The sequence below is a fragment of the Rhodamnia argentea genome, chromosome 5 (assembly GCF_020921035.1).
Source record: "Rhodamnia argentea isolate NSW1041297 chromosome 5, ASM2092103v1, whole genome shotgun sequence".
NCBI lineage: Eukaryota > Viridiplantae > Streptophyta > Magnoliopsida > Myrtales > Myrtaceae > Rhodamnia > Rhodamnia argentea.
Window position 1 is genome coordinate 3,055,488 of NC_063154.1, and position 15,395 is coordinate 3,070,882.

Consider the following 15,395-nt stretch of genomic DNA (forward strand, 5'->3'; position numbering starts at 1 on the left):
AATTTTCTTTCAAATTGACAGCTTTGCAAACCAACAAATGTGGAAAACACTCCCCATTCATTACTTTTGCGCAAAGGAAAACGTTAAAAAGTCGCCAAAACAATGCCCCTCAAGTACTTGTTAAGCTTCGCTTAATGTCGATTAAAATCAGAAGATTATCAATTTGGAGTAACCAGTCTGCACCTCTACGATTTCCAAAAGTATTCCCTTTTTTCTTTTTTGATGTACTTAATTAGTGCGTGGGCGTGTGCCGGCAAAGCTATGGGCTATTACTCGAAATGAACATTCCATGACAAATGTGACACCTTTTACGGTGATGCCGACAAGGATAGCCACGGGGTCCGGTCACCGCTCTCCACCGATGAGATTAACGAGGTATTTCATGTATACCTGTGTTACTTGTGATGTAACCAGAATCCATCAGTACGAGAGCTCATGACAGCAGATCAGTAGACAATTTAAGTTTAAGATTCAATCCTCGTACGCAGTCAGTTAAGCCTCCCCGTACAAATTAATTACATGGAAAACCGGAAAGTTTCTGTGCTATTGGGCACAGAATGACCTACAATATAAACCATGCCATGACTCACAGATAATTGCTTTATTCGGAATGGGCATTGCCGGTCACCAGTTATGGAAATATCAATCTTCTGGCGAGACATTGCTAGAGCTTCACAGGAATTGCCGCGTTCCGCCCCCCTCGTATTTTGCAGTCCTGTAGTTAAAATTGTATGTGAGAAAATGCAGGTTACGTAGTTTCTGGACTATCATGAATGAACGCACAGTTTAAGAGAGGCCATCAGACAGGCAAGATCCAGAGAAGTACCAGAAAGAGAAATGAAGTTTTTAGTACTAGTAATGAATTTTTTTTGTCCTGGCATCAGCATTACTAGTACAGAGAAACACTAGTTTTTCTGGCCCGACAAAGAACGTTATCGACAGAGAGTTGCGTAACCGGAAGCCCTGTCTGACTATCCAAATTAACTCAGCATGCTATCCTCGCTAGTCTATCACCTCTTTTTTGTATATAACAGGCAAAGACACAATTCACACATGAAAACTAACCTTCAAGACATTCCCCTCCTGGGTTTAGGTGTGTTCAATTGCGTCAGAAGGAAATCAATTCCTTCTCTGAGCGAAGCTTTTCTCCGCTCTTTATAGTTCCATAGCTCCGAAATTATGTATCTTCCGCTTGGATTGTACTCATTTACCTCCTTGAGTGCTGCCGTGACTGCCCGGTACACTTTATCACCCATTTCTCTCTTCAGAGTATTCAACTTCTCATCTTGATCATCAATTATTTCCTGCAAAAATGTATATTCCGAAAAGAAACTGTCTCTCACATGCTAAGAAAAAGCAACGAAGGAAGAATTGCAAAATATCAGAGGCATGAAAAGCCACAGGAACATATAGCATCGTGAGATAGTGTACGCTACCCAAAGTTATATGGGATCTATTGACTCGATGAAAACAAAAGCTGCTTGCAGACCTGGTTAAAGGCAAATAGGAGAAATCTACAAAAGTCATACCTGATGCTTCCCCTCAACCTCAATAACTCTGAAGGGATGCCAGTCTGGATCTTTCAAATATTCCTCCCACAGACAGCAGAGCTCTAACGTTTTTTCCTCTGCTTCTTCTTCATTATAAATCAACTTCATCGCTTCAAGGAATGGTTCACTGTCAAGTTCTCCCATTCTCTTCACACCAATGTGTGCTTTGCTAGAACCAATGTCTTTTAGTACCTGCAAAGTAAATTCGATCGGCACCTTATGTAAGTCAAATCAGCATCATACAGCTGCAAGAGCAACTTGTGTTGAGTGAGATAACTGAAGAAAAAGGACCAAAAAAGAAAAAACATGACAAATGTTACAAGAGAACACAATAACTAGCTAAAATTTAAATCTTGCTATAAAAGAGGAAGGGAAAAGCAAACTTGCAGTGATCAATTCTTTGCGAGCCTCTTGAAGCTCATCATTGCTGTTACGTTCCTTCACTATGAGAGTTTGGTTCAGTGCTTCTACATCCTCAAGATTCGCCTCCTTTTCCCTCAGATCCGACAGCAAAACGTCTACTTTTTTCAAAATTTCAGCATCATCCTCGTCTTCCATGTGCTTCATGACTTTTAATGACCCTTTCAGTGTTTCAATTTCCAATTCCAAGGCTTGTTTTGCATCAAGCTGCTTTTGCAGTTGAATTATTCGATTATGAAGTTGCTCTTTTTGCCTCTGGAAATTTATTAGTTATCATTGTAAGTCTCAAAAGGAAGAATATGAAAAGATGTGTGTTCTCTTGACATGAGAAAAAAATATGATGAGAACACCTTCTGATCTTCATTCAGTTTCATGACTTTCTCATCAACTTTCTGTTGCTCCAAAGCAGCCAATTCAAGCGAACTGTTTTTCTGGGAATTCTGATGTAAAAGAAAGAAGTTAGCCTCACCAAATGATTGTACTCTCAAAAGCATGCACAAAGGATGATGTAACACCGAAAATTAATTGGTAAAGGCAAATAGAGTCTATCAGTAGGTGTCAATTCGCGAGCAGTTTAATGAATTAGGAGATATCAATGTTGCATTGTTAGTTTGTGTCACACATACATGTACATATGAACATATTACAACATCTATACCATAAATCTATTTGTACAAAAATGATGAGCAAAGGTAGATGCTCCAAAAAATGAAAACTAGACTAAAATGGAAGTGAAAAAAAATGGAGGTTTACATATTTGTGAATTCTTGGAGAAAACATTTGCGTAAGAGTGAAACAAGGGCCAGAAATTCTGATAAAGCAATTTCCTATATATGAGACCATCAAGCCTACTTGGCATATTTTCTAAAAACTCCCCACAGTGCAACTTTCAAAAGGCTGGCCCCTACATGATCTAGCGAAAAGAAAAAGTAGCCGCGGTGTAATTGACAAAAGTAGAGCCAGGCAGCACAAAGCTAGACAATTAAGTCCCATCCGTTACAAGAATCCTTTGTCGTATATTATTTCTATAGTAACGTTTCTGAAATTAGTTACTCTTGAAAAGTTAACAAGTCCAATTATACAGTCAACACCGAGGCTGTCATATATTTCTTCCATGAGTCTAGTTATATAACCAACACTGCCCATCTGGAGTCATATTTCCTCAAGGCTAACTTTGTTTCTTCGGACTCTTTTCTCTTTGGAAAAACTAGAGTATGTATTTCGTAATTCTGTCTTTAGTTCTCATAGGATGCGTATGAATCCAATATCGTGTTTCACTCATGAAGATGGACGAGCGTATCACCCAAGTAGAACATTGTTTTCTTAAAATGATAATTCTATAATTATAAACGTGTTTTTTCATGCATGCATGATGCATCTCATGGTATCTTCATCGGTCCCACTAATTTCAGACAGCAAGCAATGCATTCAAGAAAGTCATGTATTATCTGCCATAAAAAGATCCTACTCTAAATACTTAATAGAAAATCAATTGGGTTGTCTCCAATAATATAGTCCCAGAATTAACAATTCCACTCTCCTAATCATAAATGCAGCATTCAATTCGCTCGCATAAAGAAAATTTGATCTTTCCATTTCCACCAGGTTTAGTGATAGTCCAAATCAAAAATGGTAAATGCGTAATACTAGCACATCGACGAGGATATTTTATATTAAATACGCAGTAATGAAGCACAAAATACCTCTGCAATCTCTTCCAATAGCTTCTTTCTCTCAATCTCATTGTGTGCATCACGCTTCTCCAACTCCTGTCCACGCACTTCTAGGTCCTTTTTGAGGGATTCTAGTTGGAACTTAAGCTTCTCATGATCACTAAAAATTCTCCGATAGTGATCGTGTGCACTTGTCTGTATTTTTCTCAATTCTGCAAATGCTCCATAAAAAGAAAATGTGATGTTTGAGGTCTCTCAAGCGTATAAGCTACATAAAAAAAATGCTGAATTGAGATGTAAATTAAAAATTCAAGGCTGTTCCTCTTCTGATAAAGAGATTTAGGAAAGATCATAGTGTCATTTCCTTAATTGTTTGAAAGTTTGAAAAAAAGGATCAAAAGATTGATCTTAAGCTTTAGAGTATAATATTACTCAAAACGTGGGGATTGAATATTTTAAGCTCAGATTCTTAAGAAAATAATCCTAAGCTTCAAGCAGAAACATGTAAGCGACCTTCATCATAAGATTGATGAAGCTTATCCTTCTCTGTCATTATGACATTCAGAGACTTTGATGTCTCATTACACCTTTCTTCAATCTCCTGCATGTACTTATTCTTCACCTCTATTATGTTTGTCAAATCAGAGACAAGCATATCCTGCTTTCGAGCCTCTTCCTCCATAATCTCCGGAATGGTTTTCAGGTCACCAATCTTGCGTAAGTGCTCCCCAACAATACTATTTGAATTATAGTCGTCGGCACGGGCAACCCATGCATAAAGCCCGACTTGTGGGGTACCCTCAGCATACCAATCGTTGCGGCCATGATGGTCTGCTTCATAAGCCTTCTCGAATGACATGGCATTGTGCAAGCCTGGCCAACCTTTGTTGAATTCCACCACTGCACTTCCAGAGTGACCCCGGTAATTCCAAAGCGGGTGAACCCTCGTAGGATTGAAGCCTCTTCTCGTCAGCTCATCCCGCAACTTGGACCCACTCTCGCCGACGTAACGCCCATCTTCCCCTCGTCGAGTAGGAATGTTCATGACTACTCCTTTCCATGGCCAGACAAACATATCGTCATGGCTACAGCCAATTGGAGCTTTACCCTCATCAACAAGTTTTGAAGGACCGGCCACGCCCGATAGATCTTTTTCCAGGTACTTTGCCAAAGCTAGGTGATTGGCCTTCTCTTTTGTACTTCTCTTTTCCGAGGAACTCTTGCCCACCCCGGAAGCATGCTGTAGCAGTTCATTATATTGGTAATCTCTCTTTCTCTTTTTGGGACAGTAGGGGCATGCAAATGCCTCATCTGAAACTTTGACCTGGTGATTCCCACTCTTCAGCTCTTCATATGATTTATCTTCATAATCATCCATGTCGGAATCACTAATGTCTGTATCCCCATCGGATTGGTGATCAGATAAGCTTCCCATTTTTTTGATACCCAAAAAGTCAGAACCTGGATAGATGAAGAATAGCACTTAATAAACGTAGCGTTGTTTGGTATATACAGTGTACAAATAACTTATGTCAAGCTAATTTAATTAAATCATTTCACCACATACTTGCCACATAAAACTAAACTTTTTAGTTGTTGCAAATATTCATGATATTCACAGAATGAAAAAAAAGGAAAAAAGAAAAAAAAAGAAACCATGGATCTAACGATCTCCACATCCATGGATTACTCGATATATGCAGGAAGTGAATGTGAAAGTAAATCATGTTTTACTTAATCTTTATTATGTAAGATATTTGGGAACTGCCTTGAAACTTCTCCTCCAAAAGCCTGACACTGGAAAGGCCATTTCTTCAAGCTTAGTCCATGTCAAGCATTCTTCAATCTGCTTCCCTCTCTGGGTCTCCATCGATAACAGTCATGAAGAAAGGGTGGTTGGGGTGCTCAACACTAGGTAAGAGTAGGTCTAATCTCTGCTGTGATAGCACATCTACCAATGCCCGTGTTTTCAGTCAAACTAAAAACAACTAAACCACTGTTTTCCCCCTCCAGCTTGAATTTGAAAACTATATTTCCTTGTTTTCAGATAATAACACTTTCAAAACAGAACAAACAAGTTTCCTGTAGTTTCAAAAGCAAATAAAGCTGGAAAACCGAAAAGTTGTACCCACAAATTCCAGAGAATTGCAACAAAATTCAACAGAAAGTCCGGCACAATGAATCTGACAATGCGAAACCAATTGGAACCAGCCCCACCCCATTCCTAACAATACAACGATCATGCAGCTTAATCGCCACTACAAGAGTGGGAGTGAAAGTGAGAACAAGACAGAGCTTCAGTTTCATCAGATCAACCGTAGAATAAGCACGAAGACCACCAAAAACTCAAATTCGACAAATTCATACCCGTTCTGAACCTCAATACACAAAAATAAGAAAATGGCGAAATCCCAAAATTCGAAACAAAACCCAAAACCAGGCATGCATGCACGGAGACGCCGACAGACCGAGAACACGAAATTCAACTCGGGAAATCGAATTCGGTCAAGAATGCGCATTACCTCGAAGAGATTAGAGTCTCTGGAGATTGTGGGATGCGACTCTTCAACACCGGAGTCGAGGGTTTTCGCGGGGGGTTTCGTCAAGAACCAGCGCAACGACTGGGACTGTCAAAAGGGCATTAATAATTCCATCACACGACAAAGACGAACGGGTGCTGCCCTTACTCCACAGTCCACAGTGGCGTCAGTGGCGGAGAGAGAGAGAGAGAGAGAGAGATAGATAGAGAAGACAGCAGGCGCGCAGAGGTGCGTGAACTTGGATCTGCGCACAAATTTTGTCGTGCAGAGATTCTCAAGAAAAGGCGAAGAAAACAAGAGGGAAAGACATAAACAAGAAATTTGACAAGTGGGTTCTAAAACCGATGAAGCAAAGCAGGAACCTTTTATCAACGCTGATAGGAAAAAACCAGGAACCTTTTCCTTCCCGGTGCTGTCGACCAATCAGGTGACAGCTGAGCGGACAGAGGTGGAGGACGGGACTCGGTCAACCGAATGACGCGTGGAGGCAGTGGAGAGCCTCTACTTAGGCGAATCTGAGATCGCGACCGTCCACGTGTGCAGCATGGTTATGCGCAGCTGCAGGCCGAGGCGACGAAATGATAGCCGAGGCCCACCGAGGATTTTATTTCTTCACCTAACTCTTTACCATTTCATCAAAGTCACGAAAAACTCTAAATTAATACACTTATAATAAATTCATCTTAAATTATTTTTTTATCATTAAAAACCCCAATACTTGTAACAAATTTATCCCAAATTGATACACCTATGATAAATTTACTCATTGTTTGTTTTCGTTAAATTTAACCGTCAAATTGCTAAGTTGGATGACATATAACAGTTCACGGATTTATCGGTTTGTGATTTTTACTCTCTATTTATCACAAGTTTATCAATTTAATATTTTTCGTGATATTAATCCAATTTAATAGAAAGTAAATTTATCACGGATGTACTAACTTGGGATTTTTCTTGGTAAAAAAAACTACTTTAGTGTAAATTTGTCACAAAAGTACCGGTTTAAGATTTTTTATGGTCAAAAAAATAATTTGGTGTAAATTTTTCATAAGTGTACTAATTTGAAATTTTTCATGGTATTATCTCAATTTTATAACTATTTTTGTTCAATAGTGTAACATATGAAAGGGGGTGCATCCCACTTTAAATGGACATTCAATTTGAGTATCTTCGACATTGTTACGCTGTAAATGGCTATGCTCGTCCAATCCAAAGCATTAATGATGCCTCGATATTTCATTGGAGCATATATTAATTTAAAACATAATTATTCCACATTTATTGTCCGTCGTTAATATCTTTTTCCCATTTACATAAGTACATAGCAACCACATTCTTCAACAAGAAGATGCGAAATCACTGAATTCATGTTATAGAGTCAAAAGGTGGGATCTGATCCATTTACACAGAAAGAATGCTGATTGCCCAAAATCCAAATAATTGCTCGATCAGCCGAGATAATCTGTTTTTCGCACTCTTGAATCTCGAATCGGACCGAAAAACGAGCACAAATCACGCTGCGTCGTAGCGTGGCCTAGACCATGGCTTAACGCTGCCTGGCCATTGTTTTCGCCTCCTGACGAGCGGAATCTGTCGGATTTCTGGTGCATTCTTCCCATTGATTGGGACATGTCTCTGCTTGTTTCGGTTACAGGGCCAGCAAGTACCGGAACTCGGATTGGTAAGGCTGGATTTCGACCATCTTGGAGGCCCGGGACTTGGCGTCGTAGTTCAAGCACTCCATCATCGATCTCTTGAGAGTCCCGGAACGCGGCAGCTGGCTGTAGATCCACTCGAGGAGCGACTCCATGTCATCTGCGAAATCGCTCATGTGCCACTGCAAAAGCTTTGGCACGGCGATCTTTCTCTTGCTCGTGACCCCGACCGACGCTTCCAAATACTCGACCTTTGCTCTCCCTAACTCGTTCACCACGTCTTCTGGTGTATAGACCCTCAACTGTGAATCAACAGAATTAGCAAAAAATAGCAAGAGCAGACGACTAAGAGTTTTGGTTGAATCAATGAGAAGTGACAGTTAGGAGACTAACTAAACTTACTGCAGGGGAAGACCAGCTGCCCCGGCAAAGGGCAAAGGTTACATTTGGCTCGGGATAGCCGAGGCCGTAGGCATGACGAAGCAGCATTTCTTTCTCGTCCATTGAACCCTTTTGCACAGACAAGTTCGTGGTGTTAGACGAATCTTCGGAGATGATTATACAAAAAACTGGTGCCAAGTCAACTAGAGTATAATAACCATCAATCTGTCCAGAAGATGAACTAACATGAACGAGCAAGAGAACCGTTGATGAATATGTTTCAAGAGCCTGACTAAAATATCCTGTCCTCTTTGCACTTACATGTTTGCTTTCACATGGATGTCTGAGAATGAAATGTTCGATTGCCAGAGCGTTTAGTACTATGCCGCCCACGTTCAATGCAGCCTGCCTCAAAGTCTCATCATAGTCAATCGAAATCGAGTTCCCGTTGTACTAAAGATGAAATCTTACTTCATGTAAATAAAACCACGTTCGCGCAATGCTTGCTTATCAGTTCAGGAAGTATCGGCATACCTTGTTCATTAGCGCCAGAAGCTTCTCCTGAGAGGAGGGCAGACCGTGTTCCAGAAAAGCCTGGATCGGAAAGTTTGGCAGAAATGAGATTATGTGTCAGACAGTGACCGATTTCAGATGTTGTTCATGTACGTTTGAGATGTCTTAACAGTACATGCATTATACAGGCATTGTAGATGTTGATCCAGAAGGCTAACTTCTGCTTATATGTCAAGAAGCTCAGGTCTACACTGCTCAATTTGTGCACCAAGACCCTGAAAAGAATCGGCGGAGTTGCATAAGTTTTCTCTCGAAGAGATTTTCTGTCCAACCGACTGTTGGTTCTCTCAATGATTGTGGGACTCACCTTAATTTCCCAATTGCAGGCAAACACTCCTGAAGATGCACAATGTCTAATGAGCTTCTGGTGATTGGGATAAAGCTTTTGTACCGACCAATATCTCTGAAAGTACCATTCACATCTAGCAACACGCCGTAAGGGTCGAGACTGGAGATGTAACCATCGATAAAAGTCGAAGAGATTTTGCAGCCAAACGAGCTCTTTGCAGAGGACTGGGAATTCTTGCAAGCTAGGGCGAGCTTCGGAACATGATTAGGTCCTTCTCTATCCTGCGACATGCGGTTCGATTCAAGGAATATGCTTATGAGGCACTTGATCAGCTTTTCAGAGAGCTCATTAGGCTTCTCTGTAACGTATCCATTTTCTCGGCCCATACCATCGTGGTATCTACTGCTCCAGACATGGTTGATTGATTTGTCGATAGTTTCTTCTGCTCGATCACATTCCGTACAGCAAAAGAAATTCGTGAACACGGATCAAAAGTTCATATTTAGGTACGAAATCGAAAGTCATTAAGAAATATCTAGAGATTATTTCATTAGTTGGCAACAAATATGTGCTAATAATGATCACATACCACTGGACCTCGTGGAACTGATGCTTAGCATGTCTGAAGCAGAACCAACCGAAGCTCTTCTTTGACCGATTCTTTTCTGCTTCCTCGATTCTTCTAAATAGTGCATTTTCGAAGGCTGTTCGTGTTCTCTCAGCTCCGCTTGGTATTCGATACAACGATCCGGTTGCCGCCGTCGCCGGGGCTGCTGCAGCATCTGCCATTCGTGGGTGTATTTCTTTTCTTGGTACAGCCTCAATTTCATATCTTTGATTTTCCCCTCTAGCCAAACGATCTCTTCCTCCACCATAGCTAATTCAGACAGAAGCGCCTGAACCTGTACATGGGAACAGCGTTGGGAAATCATAGTCAAAAGCCTTATCAATTAGGTAAGAGAAGCAAAGAGACTTCCCAGCTCTACAGCACATGCACCACCCATGTCATATTGACATGGCTGGTCTCATACTTTTGCTCAAATTACTCAAGCTTCTGGGGCGTCAACGTGAGGTCGACAAGTCCTAGGGAGCATCATGAAATCTCTTAAGCCAAAAGGGTGCTGCACCTTCATCTAGACCCATCATTATAATCTATCTGGCTCGGCCCTAATAAAATCGAGTCGGCATACATTACTTTTTCGATGACATTAAGATAACCAAGACAACAGATGACACGGCACAAGGTCATGACACAAATACAAGAACACTGAATCAAATGCAATGCAACTGCGAATACAATCGCAAACATCGTGTATCAACGGTTGCCTAGATGGTGGAGCTCATCACCTGAGGTGGAATCAGAGAGGAAAGACCCGGGTGGGAAGAAGCAGGGCAGTCGAGTGCACAGTGCAAGACCCTGTTGAGCACTTGCTGCCCATCCAATTCTGCTTGCAACTTGGTCACCTGTCAATGTTTTTCTTTATCTTGTCATAAAAGAACCAATTTGCTAGAGAGAGAGAGAGGGAGGGAGGGAGGGAGGGAGAGAGAGACCTCCTCCTCAAGGTCCTGTCTTTTCTGCTTCTCCTCGGTTCTCTGCATCAGCAAGTCCTCGAATTTCATTATTAGAAACCTTGAAAGAAGAAGGAAAAGAAAAGCCAGGTTCAGATGAAGAAGAGAACCAAGGGATGTGAAGAAGAAGAAGAGGAGGAGATGCATAGGGAATAAGAAAGGGCAAAAGGAGAGAGAGGAGTTACAAAAGTGTGTGCGAGTGCAGGAGAAAATGGCGGTGGGAGAAGAATCTGGTTCGGAGGGTGGCGGTGGTGGCGGCAATGGGCATTAGTGGAGTGCATGGTGATCACATGAATCTTGGTCTTGGAGGTCAACCAAAAACACATTTGAATTTAATACTACATTTGGCAAATTGGGCAGGCATTGACGGGAACCCCATGAACAGTTTTTACTTTCGTCACATGTCGACCTTCCTCAGGGGCGAAAAAAAAAAAATTAAAGTTCGCCGTCTGTGGGAATCGAACCCACGACCACATGGTTAAAAGCCATGCGCTCTACCGGCTGAGCTAAGACGGCTTTGGTCGCATGCTCCTAATTCTACATTTATATATGTAAATTTTATGATTACCTCCGACCTTTCCCAAATGAATCTACGAAGGATTAACCAAAACGAGCTTCTCTGAATTTAAACCCGTTGCAGACGAGTACGTCGTTTTGTTAGCGTAGAAAGATTGAAATGCAGACGGACACACGAGTATGTCACTCACAAAGATGCACCGTTCTCGTGCCTCGCCGGAAAAGCGCCGCAATTTTGTGAACAAAGATTATCTTTCTCTGCCCTACATTCCAGTCACATGGTGATCTTAATCCATGGCCAGCTCCTCATCTTGCATATGGTCACAATTTGAGAATGTTTACTCTCTTTTACAGGAATGGCATATATTCCCAGAAAAAGCTATCAGACCGCTTCTCCATAGCGCACACAAAGCTAAGGATGCTTTGCTTTATAAGCCCTTTGGATTGCTGCTCAAAGCTTCCCTTTTTTTCTTTTTTTTTTCAAGGATAAAGTGAAGGGAAAGGAAAGGAAAGGAAAGAACGGGATGCGGAGTGCGTAAATAGGTATCCAAAGCCTCTATCGATGTGCCGATTCAGCTCGATCTTTCCATCAGCAAGGCAAAAGTCGGTATTCATTACAATAAACAACCTGTATACACAGCAAGTGGATGATATTATCGGCTATGCAGGAATAACATACAACCCAGATACAGTATTCTCTCTTCAGGATTCGGCAGCTGAGGTGCTGAAAACATTGGGACTGACAATGGTCCGGGGATCGTAATTCCCTACGGTTTTCAGGTTGAAAACCGAAGATTCGTTCGGCGAGTGTAGCTACAGCGAGTTCAAAACCCGCCTCCCAATTGTGGCATAGCTCTACAGACCATGCCATTCATTGAAATGCGTTGTGTCTGTTATGATTGTCGTTGGTGCTCCTGGGATGTTTGGAATCATCGCTCGAACTTGAAGGGTGTTGCCCTTCTGACAAAGTTTCGTTAGCCTTCGCCTCTTCGGAAGCCTGAAGTTGCTCCAACGCTCGGACCAGCTCGTTCATATTCGGCCTGTTCTTAGGTTCGGTTGAGAGGCAGCAGATTGCGAGCTTCGCTAATTTCAGGGCCCCACCCAACGAGTACTGCCCTTGAATACGAGGATCCATCACTTGGAGAATCTTCCGTTTGCTCGTGAGGTAAGGTTTGGCCCATTCGACTAAGTTGTGCTCTCCCGCCGGCCTGTTTTTGTCCACAGCTCGCCGGCCACATAGCATTTCGACGAGGACAACACCAAAGCTGTAGACGTCACTCTTTTGAGTGAGATGCCCTGCACAAGAGAAAGAGTTAAATGTTGGAATCTAGGCCGGGCGACTTTTATGGATCATGACCATCATGATGCTTGGATATGCCAGTTGATTGTCTTTAAGGATTTCGTTAAAAAATTAGCTCCACAGCTTGTTGGTCGATCAGATGAAATCTTCGTATGCAAGCCGAAATGAACAAACATGAGCACATGACCAGTTCATGATGTCTTTCCATAACAGATCTGACTCAGTCCTCACAAATTCACCTGAGTCGAGTACTAACTTAGAAAATGCTGCATCAAGTAGTAGGCTTTTCCGCCTAGTACAGGATAATTTCGGGACAACATGGATGAAATTGCGGGCAGTAACATTTGCTTAAAAATCAGGATATCAGAATGTAAAAATGAACTGTACAATTGACAGATACCTGTGGCCATATATTCTGGAGCAGCATATCCAAAGGTACCCATTATTCTTGTAGAGACATGGCTTTTGTCGCCTGTCGGCCCATCCTTGGCCAATCCAAAATCGGAAAGTTTTGCATCGTAATCCTATACACATAATGCAAAATTCAAGAGTGCGAAGTGCGAGACAAAAACTTCTGAGTCCTTTCTGCTATATATCACTACAGAACTTTTCCATTTACATACCGAATCCAGCAAAATGTTGGATGGCTTAAAGTCTCGATATATCACTTTGGCCTCATCACTATGAAGGAATGCGACACCTTTGGCAGCACCAAGCGCAATCTTTATGCGGAGTTTCCAGGAAAGTGGTTGATAGTAGGAATTCCCTGTTTATGAAGATTGGACTTTTAAGTTACAAGTTTACAAGAAAAAAATTTCAAGAAAAGAAGAGAAGAGCACGCTTAGTACAGGAAGCTACTCACTCCTGAAGAGATGATTTTCCAAGCTGCCTCGAGGCATGAATTCATACACCAGAAGCCGGTGCTCATCTTCCAAGCAAAAACCAATCAGTTTCACTAGATTGGGATGGTACAGCTGCCCCAAGTAATTTATTTCGGTCTGCATTTTGAAATTAATGTTAAAGAGAGAACAAAACTGACATGCGTGGCTAAAATCAAATTCTTTAAGAACATGGCCAGCAATAATTTGCATGCCACATGCCTAATAGACATTGTCCGCTTTTTTACATTCAAAGGCAAACATATGCGAGAGAAGCTGTGAATGTCTAAACTATTTAGAGATACATAGTACTGAAGATGACACTCACCAACCACTCCTTGTGACCTTGGAAACCTTCCTGGTTAAGCCGCTTGACAGCAATGACAATGCCAGTTCCAGGCTTGGTTGCAGCGAAGGTCCGTTCATCGACCCATCCCTTGTAAACACTCCCGAAACCTCCTTCACCCAACACACTGTCGGGCCGGAAGTTCCTGGTCGCCACCCTGAGTTCATTATAGCTGAAGCTCTTCAAATTGGATAGCTGCAATATCTCATCCTCTGTCCGAGGAGTTTGAGGCCCCGAATAGGATGAGACCTTGCAGCTCAAACCACCTGAGACATTCCCTTGCTTCCCCCCTACACAAAAGTGAAAGAGCCATTTATCTCATCACATATGAAAGAATAGTAATTCTTCATAGGTTACATCCGATCATCGGTTTCAGCTACTCCAACCTGTCTCAACATTCTATATCAACATTTTCTGCATTGTTTGATGTAATTATTTGCAGCCAAAACATATAATAGTGAGAACCTTTTGTAGTGATCTTAGACCCTACAAAAAAAAACAGGACTGAAAATACTCAAAACCAAGCATTCAAGATCCAGACAACAAGAGCAGCTTTAGACATGAATAAAGATTCTGGTACTCAAGAGAAGCTTGAGTACAAACTTTTATCCGGAATAACCCAACAACAAACGGATCAGCCAAAAAGACAACTCATCAATATTAATAAAGCTTTCCCCTGATCAAAGAAAATGAAACTTGCTAAAACAAATGGAGGGTCAATAGCCAACACAGCTAGCTCATTTATCCATCACATGTCCTTAATTCAGGCAATAACACCCAATGCAATCCTCGTACACGAGTTGGGGCAAGAAGCATAGCTCAAACTTTCATCTGAAAACGAGTTAGGACCGGTTCATACCTGTGTGAAACAGATAGTTGATTCTTGCGCTCAAGCAACACCCCATATACGAGAAGCTAAGAAAAGATCAAAACTCTCACCTCTCCCCTCTCCTCCTAGAGAACCAACCCAGCTTCCAGGGAGAGAGCGAGAGAGAGAGAGAGAGAGAGAGAGAGAGGCAGCAGTTGAAGCTTCAACGGAGGAAAATGATGGAGAGTGTGAAAACTAGACCCGAGCAAAGGGGGAGGAAAGGGGAGGCGCTCGGGTGTGAAAGCAAGCCATTCTCACTCGAAGAAATTAGCCGTCGTCCAAGAAAACGCAAAGGTCTTTCCGTGGAATTATTACACGGATTGATAAAGAAATCGACAACAGACAACGGTAGATGAGAGAGTTGGTTTGTCCTCTTCTGGGTGCTTCGAAAGTTCTAATCGAAAAGAAGATGACCACCAATAACGGGAAAGGCGTTGACTTGGTCTTCGCTTTCAGGTATTGAAATTTTCTGTGTCTACGATCTTAGGAGCACCTGCACTTGGAAGACAAAATTACCATCAAATTCGGCGTCCGATTACGAACGAGCTCACTTCATAGTCGATTTTATAATTTGCATAGCTGTAAGGAGAATGCACGCAAGAGATATTCGGTCGACACACCGCATTAACTCGTGTAAGCCTCGGCATTTCTTCCGGATGTTATCAATAGATTATGTGCCGCGTTCAAATTAACTAGTTGAATGTTTGAGAGTGTTAATGTCAAGAAAAAATCTTTTTTTTTGTTTTGGTTAGAGAAACAATAGACGTTGAATTGCTTCACAATGGAAGGGCTTGGCCGGGCAGATAATGATTGTGTTGAGATTTTCATAAATTGTTG

General features: G+C 41.7%; 3 protein-coding genes and 1 non-coding gene across 9 annotated transcripts; all 4 read right to left on the reverse strand.

The window, feature by feature from the left end:
* Positions 1 to 446: 446 nt before the first annotated feature.
* On the reverse strand, positions 447 to 6,709 carry LOC115726723 (protein INVOLVED IN DE NOVO 2). Of its 2 annotated transcripts, XM_048279436.1 has the most exons (10): positions 6,580 to 6,709; positions 6,166 to 6,545; positions 5,832 to 5,901; positions 4,157 to 5,104; positions 3,674 to 3,855; positions 2,321 to 2,410; positions 1,938 to 2,225; positions 1,530 to 1,742; positions 1,066 to 1,304; positions 447 to 718 (listed from the first exon to the last, which is right to left on the reverse strand). In XM_048279436.1, exons 3-9 carry the CDS (start codon positions 5,884 to 5,886, stop codon positions 1,068 to 1,070), a joined length of 2,013 nt encoding a protein of 670 aa, XP_048135393.1. In that variant the 5' UTR covers positions 5,887 to 5,901; positions 6,166 to 6,545; positions 6,580 to 6,709; the 3' UTR covers positions 447 to 718; positions 1,066 to 1,067. The 2 variants fall into 2 exon arrangements, with proteins under 2 accessions (XP_048135393.1, XP_030512587.1); XM_030656727.2 differs by lacking the exon at positions 5,832 to 5,901 and having other exon boundaries at positions 447 to 715; positions 6,580 to 6,708.
* A 781-nt stretch (positions 6,710 to 7,490) lies between these two features.
* LOC115726724 lies at positions 7,491 to 10,753 on the reverse strand. Of its 4 annotated transcripts, XM_030656730.2 has the most exons (9): positions 10,633 to 10,748; positions 10,429 to 10,545; positions 9,671 to 9,983; positions 9,100 to 9,523; positions 8,908 to 9,007; positions 8,754 to 8,813; positions 8,541 to 8,624; positions 8,241 to 8,348; positions 7,492 to 8,140 (listed from the first exon to the last, which is right to left on the reverse strand). In XM_030656730.2, the coding sequence occupies exons 1-9, from the start codon at positions 10,699 to 10,701 to the stop codon at positions 7,832 to 7,834; spliced, it is 1,584 nt and encodes a 527-aa protein (XP_030512590.2). In that variant the 5' UTR covers positions 10,702 to 10,748; the 3' UTR covers positions 7,492 to 7,831. The 4 variants fall into 4 exon arrangements, with proteins under 4 accessions (XP_030512589.2, XP_030512592.1, XP_030512590.2 ...); XM_030656729.2 differs by having other exon boundaries at positions 7,491 to 8,140; positions 8,241 to 8,624; positions 10,633 to 10,753; XM_030656732.2 differs by lacking the exons at positions 10,429 to 10,545; positions 10,633 to 10,748 and adding an exon at positions 10,079 to 10,422 and having other exon boundaries at positions 7,491 to 8,140; positions 8,241 to 8,624.
* Positions 10,754 to 11,093: 340 nt separating this feature from the next.
* Positions 11,094 to 11,166, reverse strand: TRNAK-UUU. The gene has a single exon. It is a non-coding gene; the product is annotated as a tRNA-Lys (tRNA).
* Positions 11,167 to 11,760: 594 nt separating this feature from the next.
* LOC115726726 (receptor-like cytoplasmic kinase 176) lies at positions 11,761 to 14,894 on the reverse strand. Of its 2 annotated transcripts, none has more exons than XM_030656734.2 (6): positions 14,550 to 14,860; positions 13,673 to 13,980; positions 13,329 to 13,464; positions 13,090 to 13,232; positions 12,867 to 12,990; positions 11,761 to 12,462 (listed from the first exon to the last, which is right to left on the reverse strand). In XM_030656734.2, the coding sequence occupies exons 1-6, from the start codon at positions 14,593 to 14,595 to the stop codon at positions 12,038 to 12,040; spliced, it is 1,182 nt and encodes a 393-aa protein (XP_030512594.1). In that variant the 5' UTR covers positions 14,596 to 14,860; the 3' UTR covers positions 11,761 to 12,037. The 2 variants fall into 2 exon arrangements, with proteins under 2 accessions (XP_030512594.1, XP_030512595.1); XM_030656735.2 differs by lacking the exon at positions 11,761 to 12,462 and adding an exon at positions 12,469 to 12,749 and having other exon boundaries at positions 12,809 to 12,990; positions 14,550 to 14,894.
* Between the last annotated feature and the right edge of the window lie 501 nt (positions 14,895 to 15,395).

Bases quoted from the DNA above. Each gene is read 5' to 3' on its own strand.
- LOC115726723 (XM_048279436.1), bottom strand. From the start codon at position 5,886: ATGATCGTTGTATTGTTAGGAATGGGGTGGGGCTGGTTCCAATTGGTT. The intron at 2,226-2,320 runs GTGTTCTCATCA...ATAAATTTCCAG, and splicing joins AACTGAATGAAGATCAGAAG to AGGCAAAAAGAGCAACTTCA. The intron at 1,743-1,937 runs GCAAGTTTGCTT...TTTACTTTGCAG, and splicing joins CTCGCAAAGAATTGATCACT to GTACTAAAAGACATTGGTTC.
- LOC115726724 (XM_030656729.2), bottom strand. From the start codon at position 10,701: ATGAAATTCGAGGACTTGCTGATGCAGAGAACCGAGGAGAAGCAGAAA. The intron at 9,984-10,428 runs GTGATGAGCTCC...TCCCATGTACAG, and splicing joins CCTCTCTGATTCCACCTCAG to GTTCAGGCGCTTCTGTCTGA. The intron at 8,141-8,240 runs GTAAGTTTAGTT...GTTGATTCACAG, and splicing joins GCAGCTGGTCTTCCCCTGCA to TTGAGGGTCTATACACCAGA.
- LOC115726726 (XM_030656734.2), bottom strand. From the start codon at position 14,595: ATGGGGTGTTGCTTGAGCGCAAGAATCAACTATCTGTTTCACACAG. The intron at 13,233-13,328 runs GTGAGTAGCTTC...CTTCATAAACAG, and splicing joins GGAAAATCATCTCTTCAGGA to GGAATTCCTACTATCAACCA. The intron at 12,463-12,866 runs GTATCTGTCAAT...TCTCTTGTGCAG, and splicing joins TCCAGAATATATGGCCACAG to GGCATCTCACTCAAAAGAGT.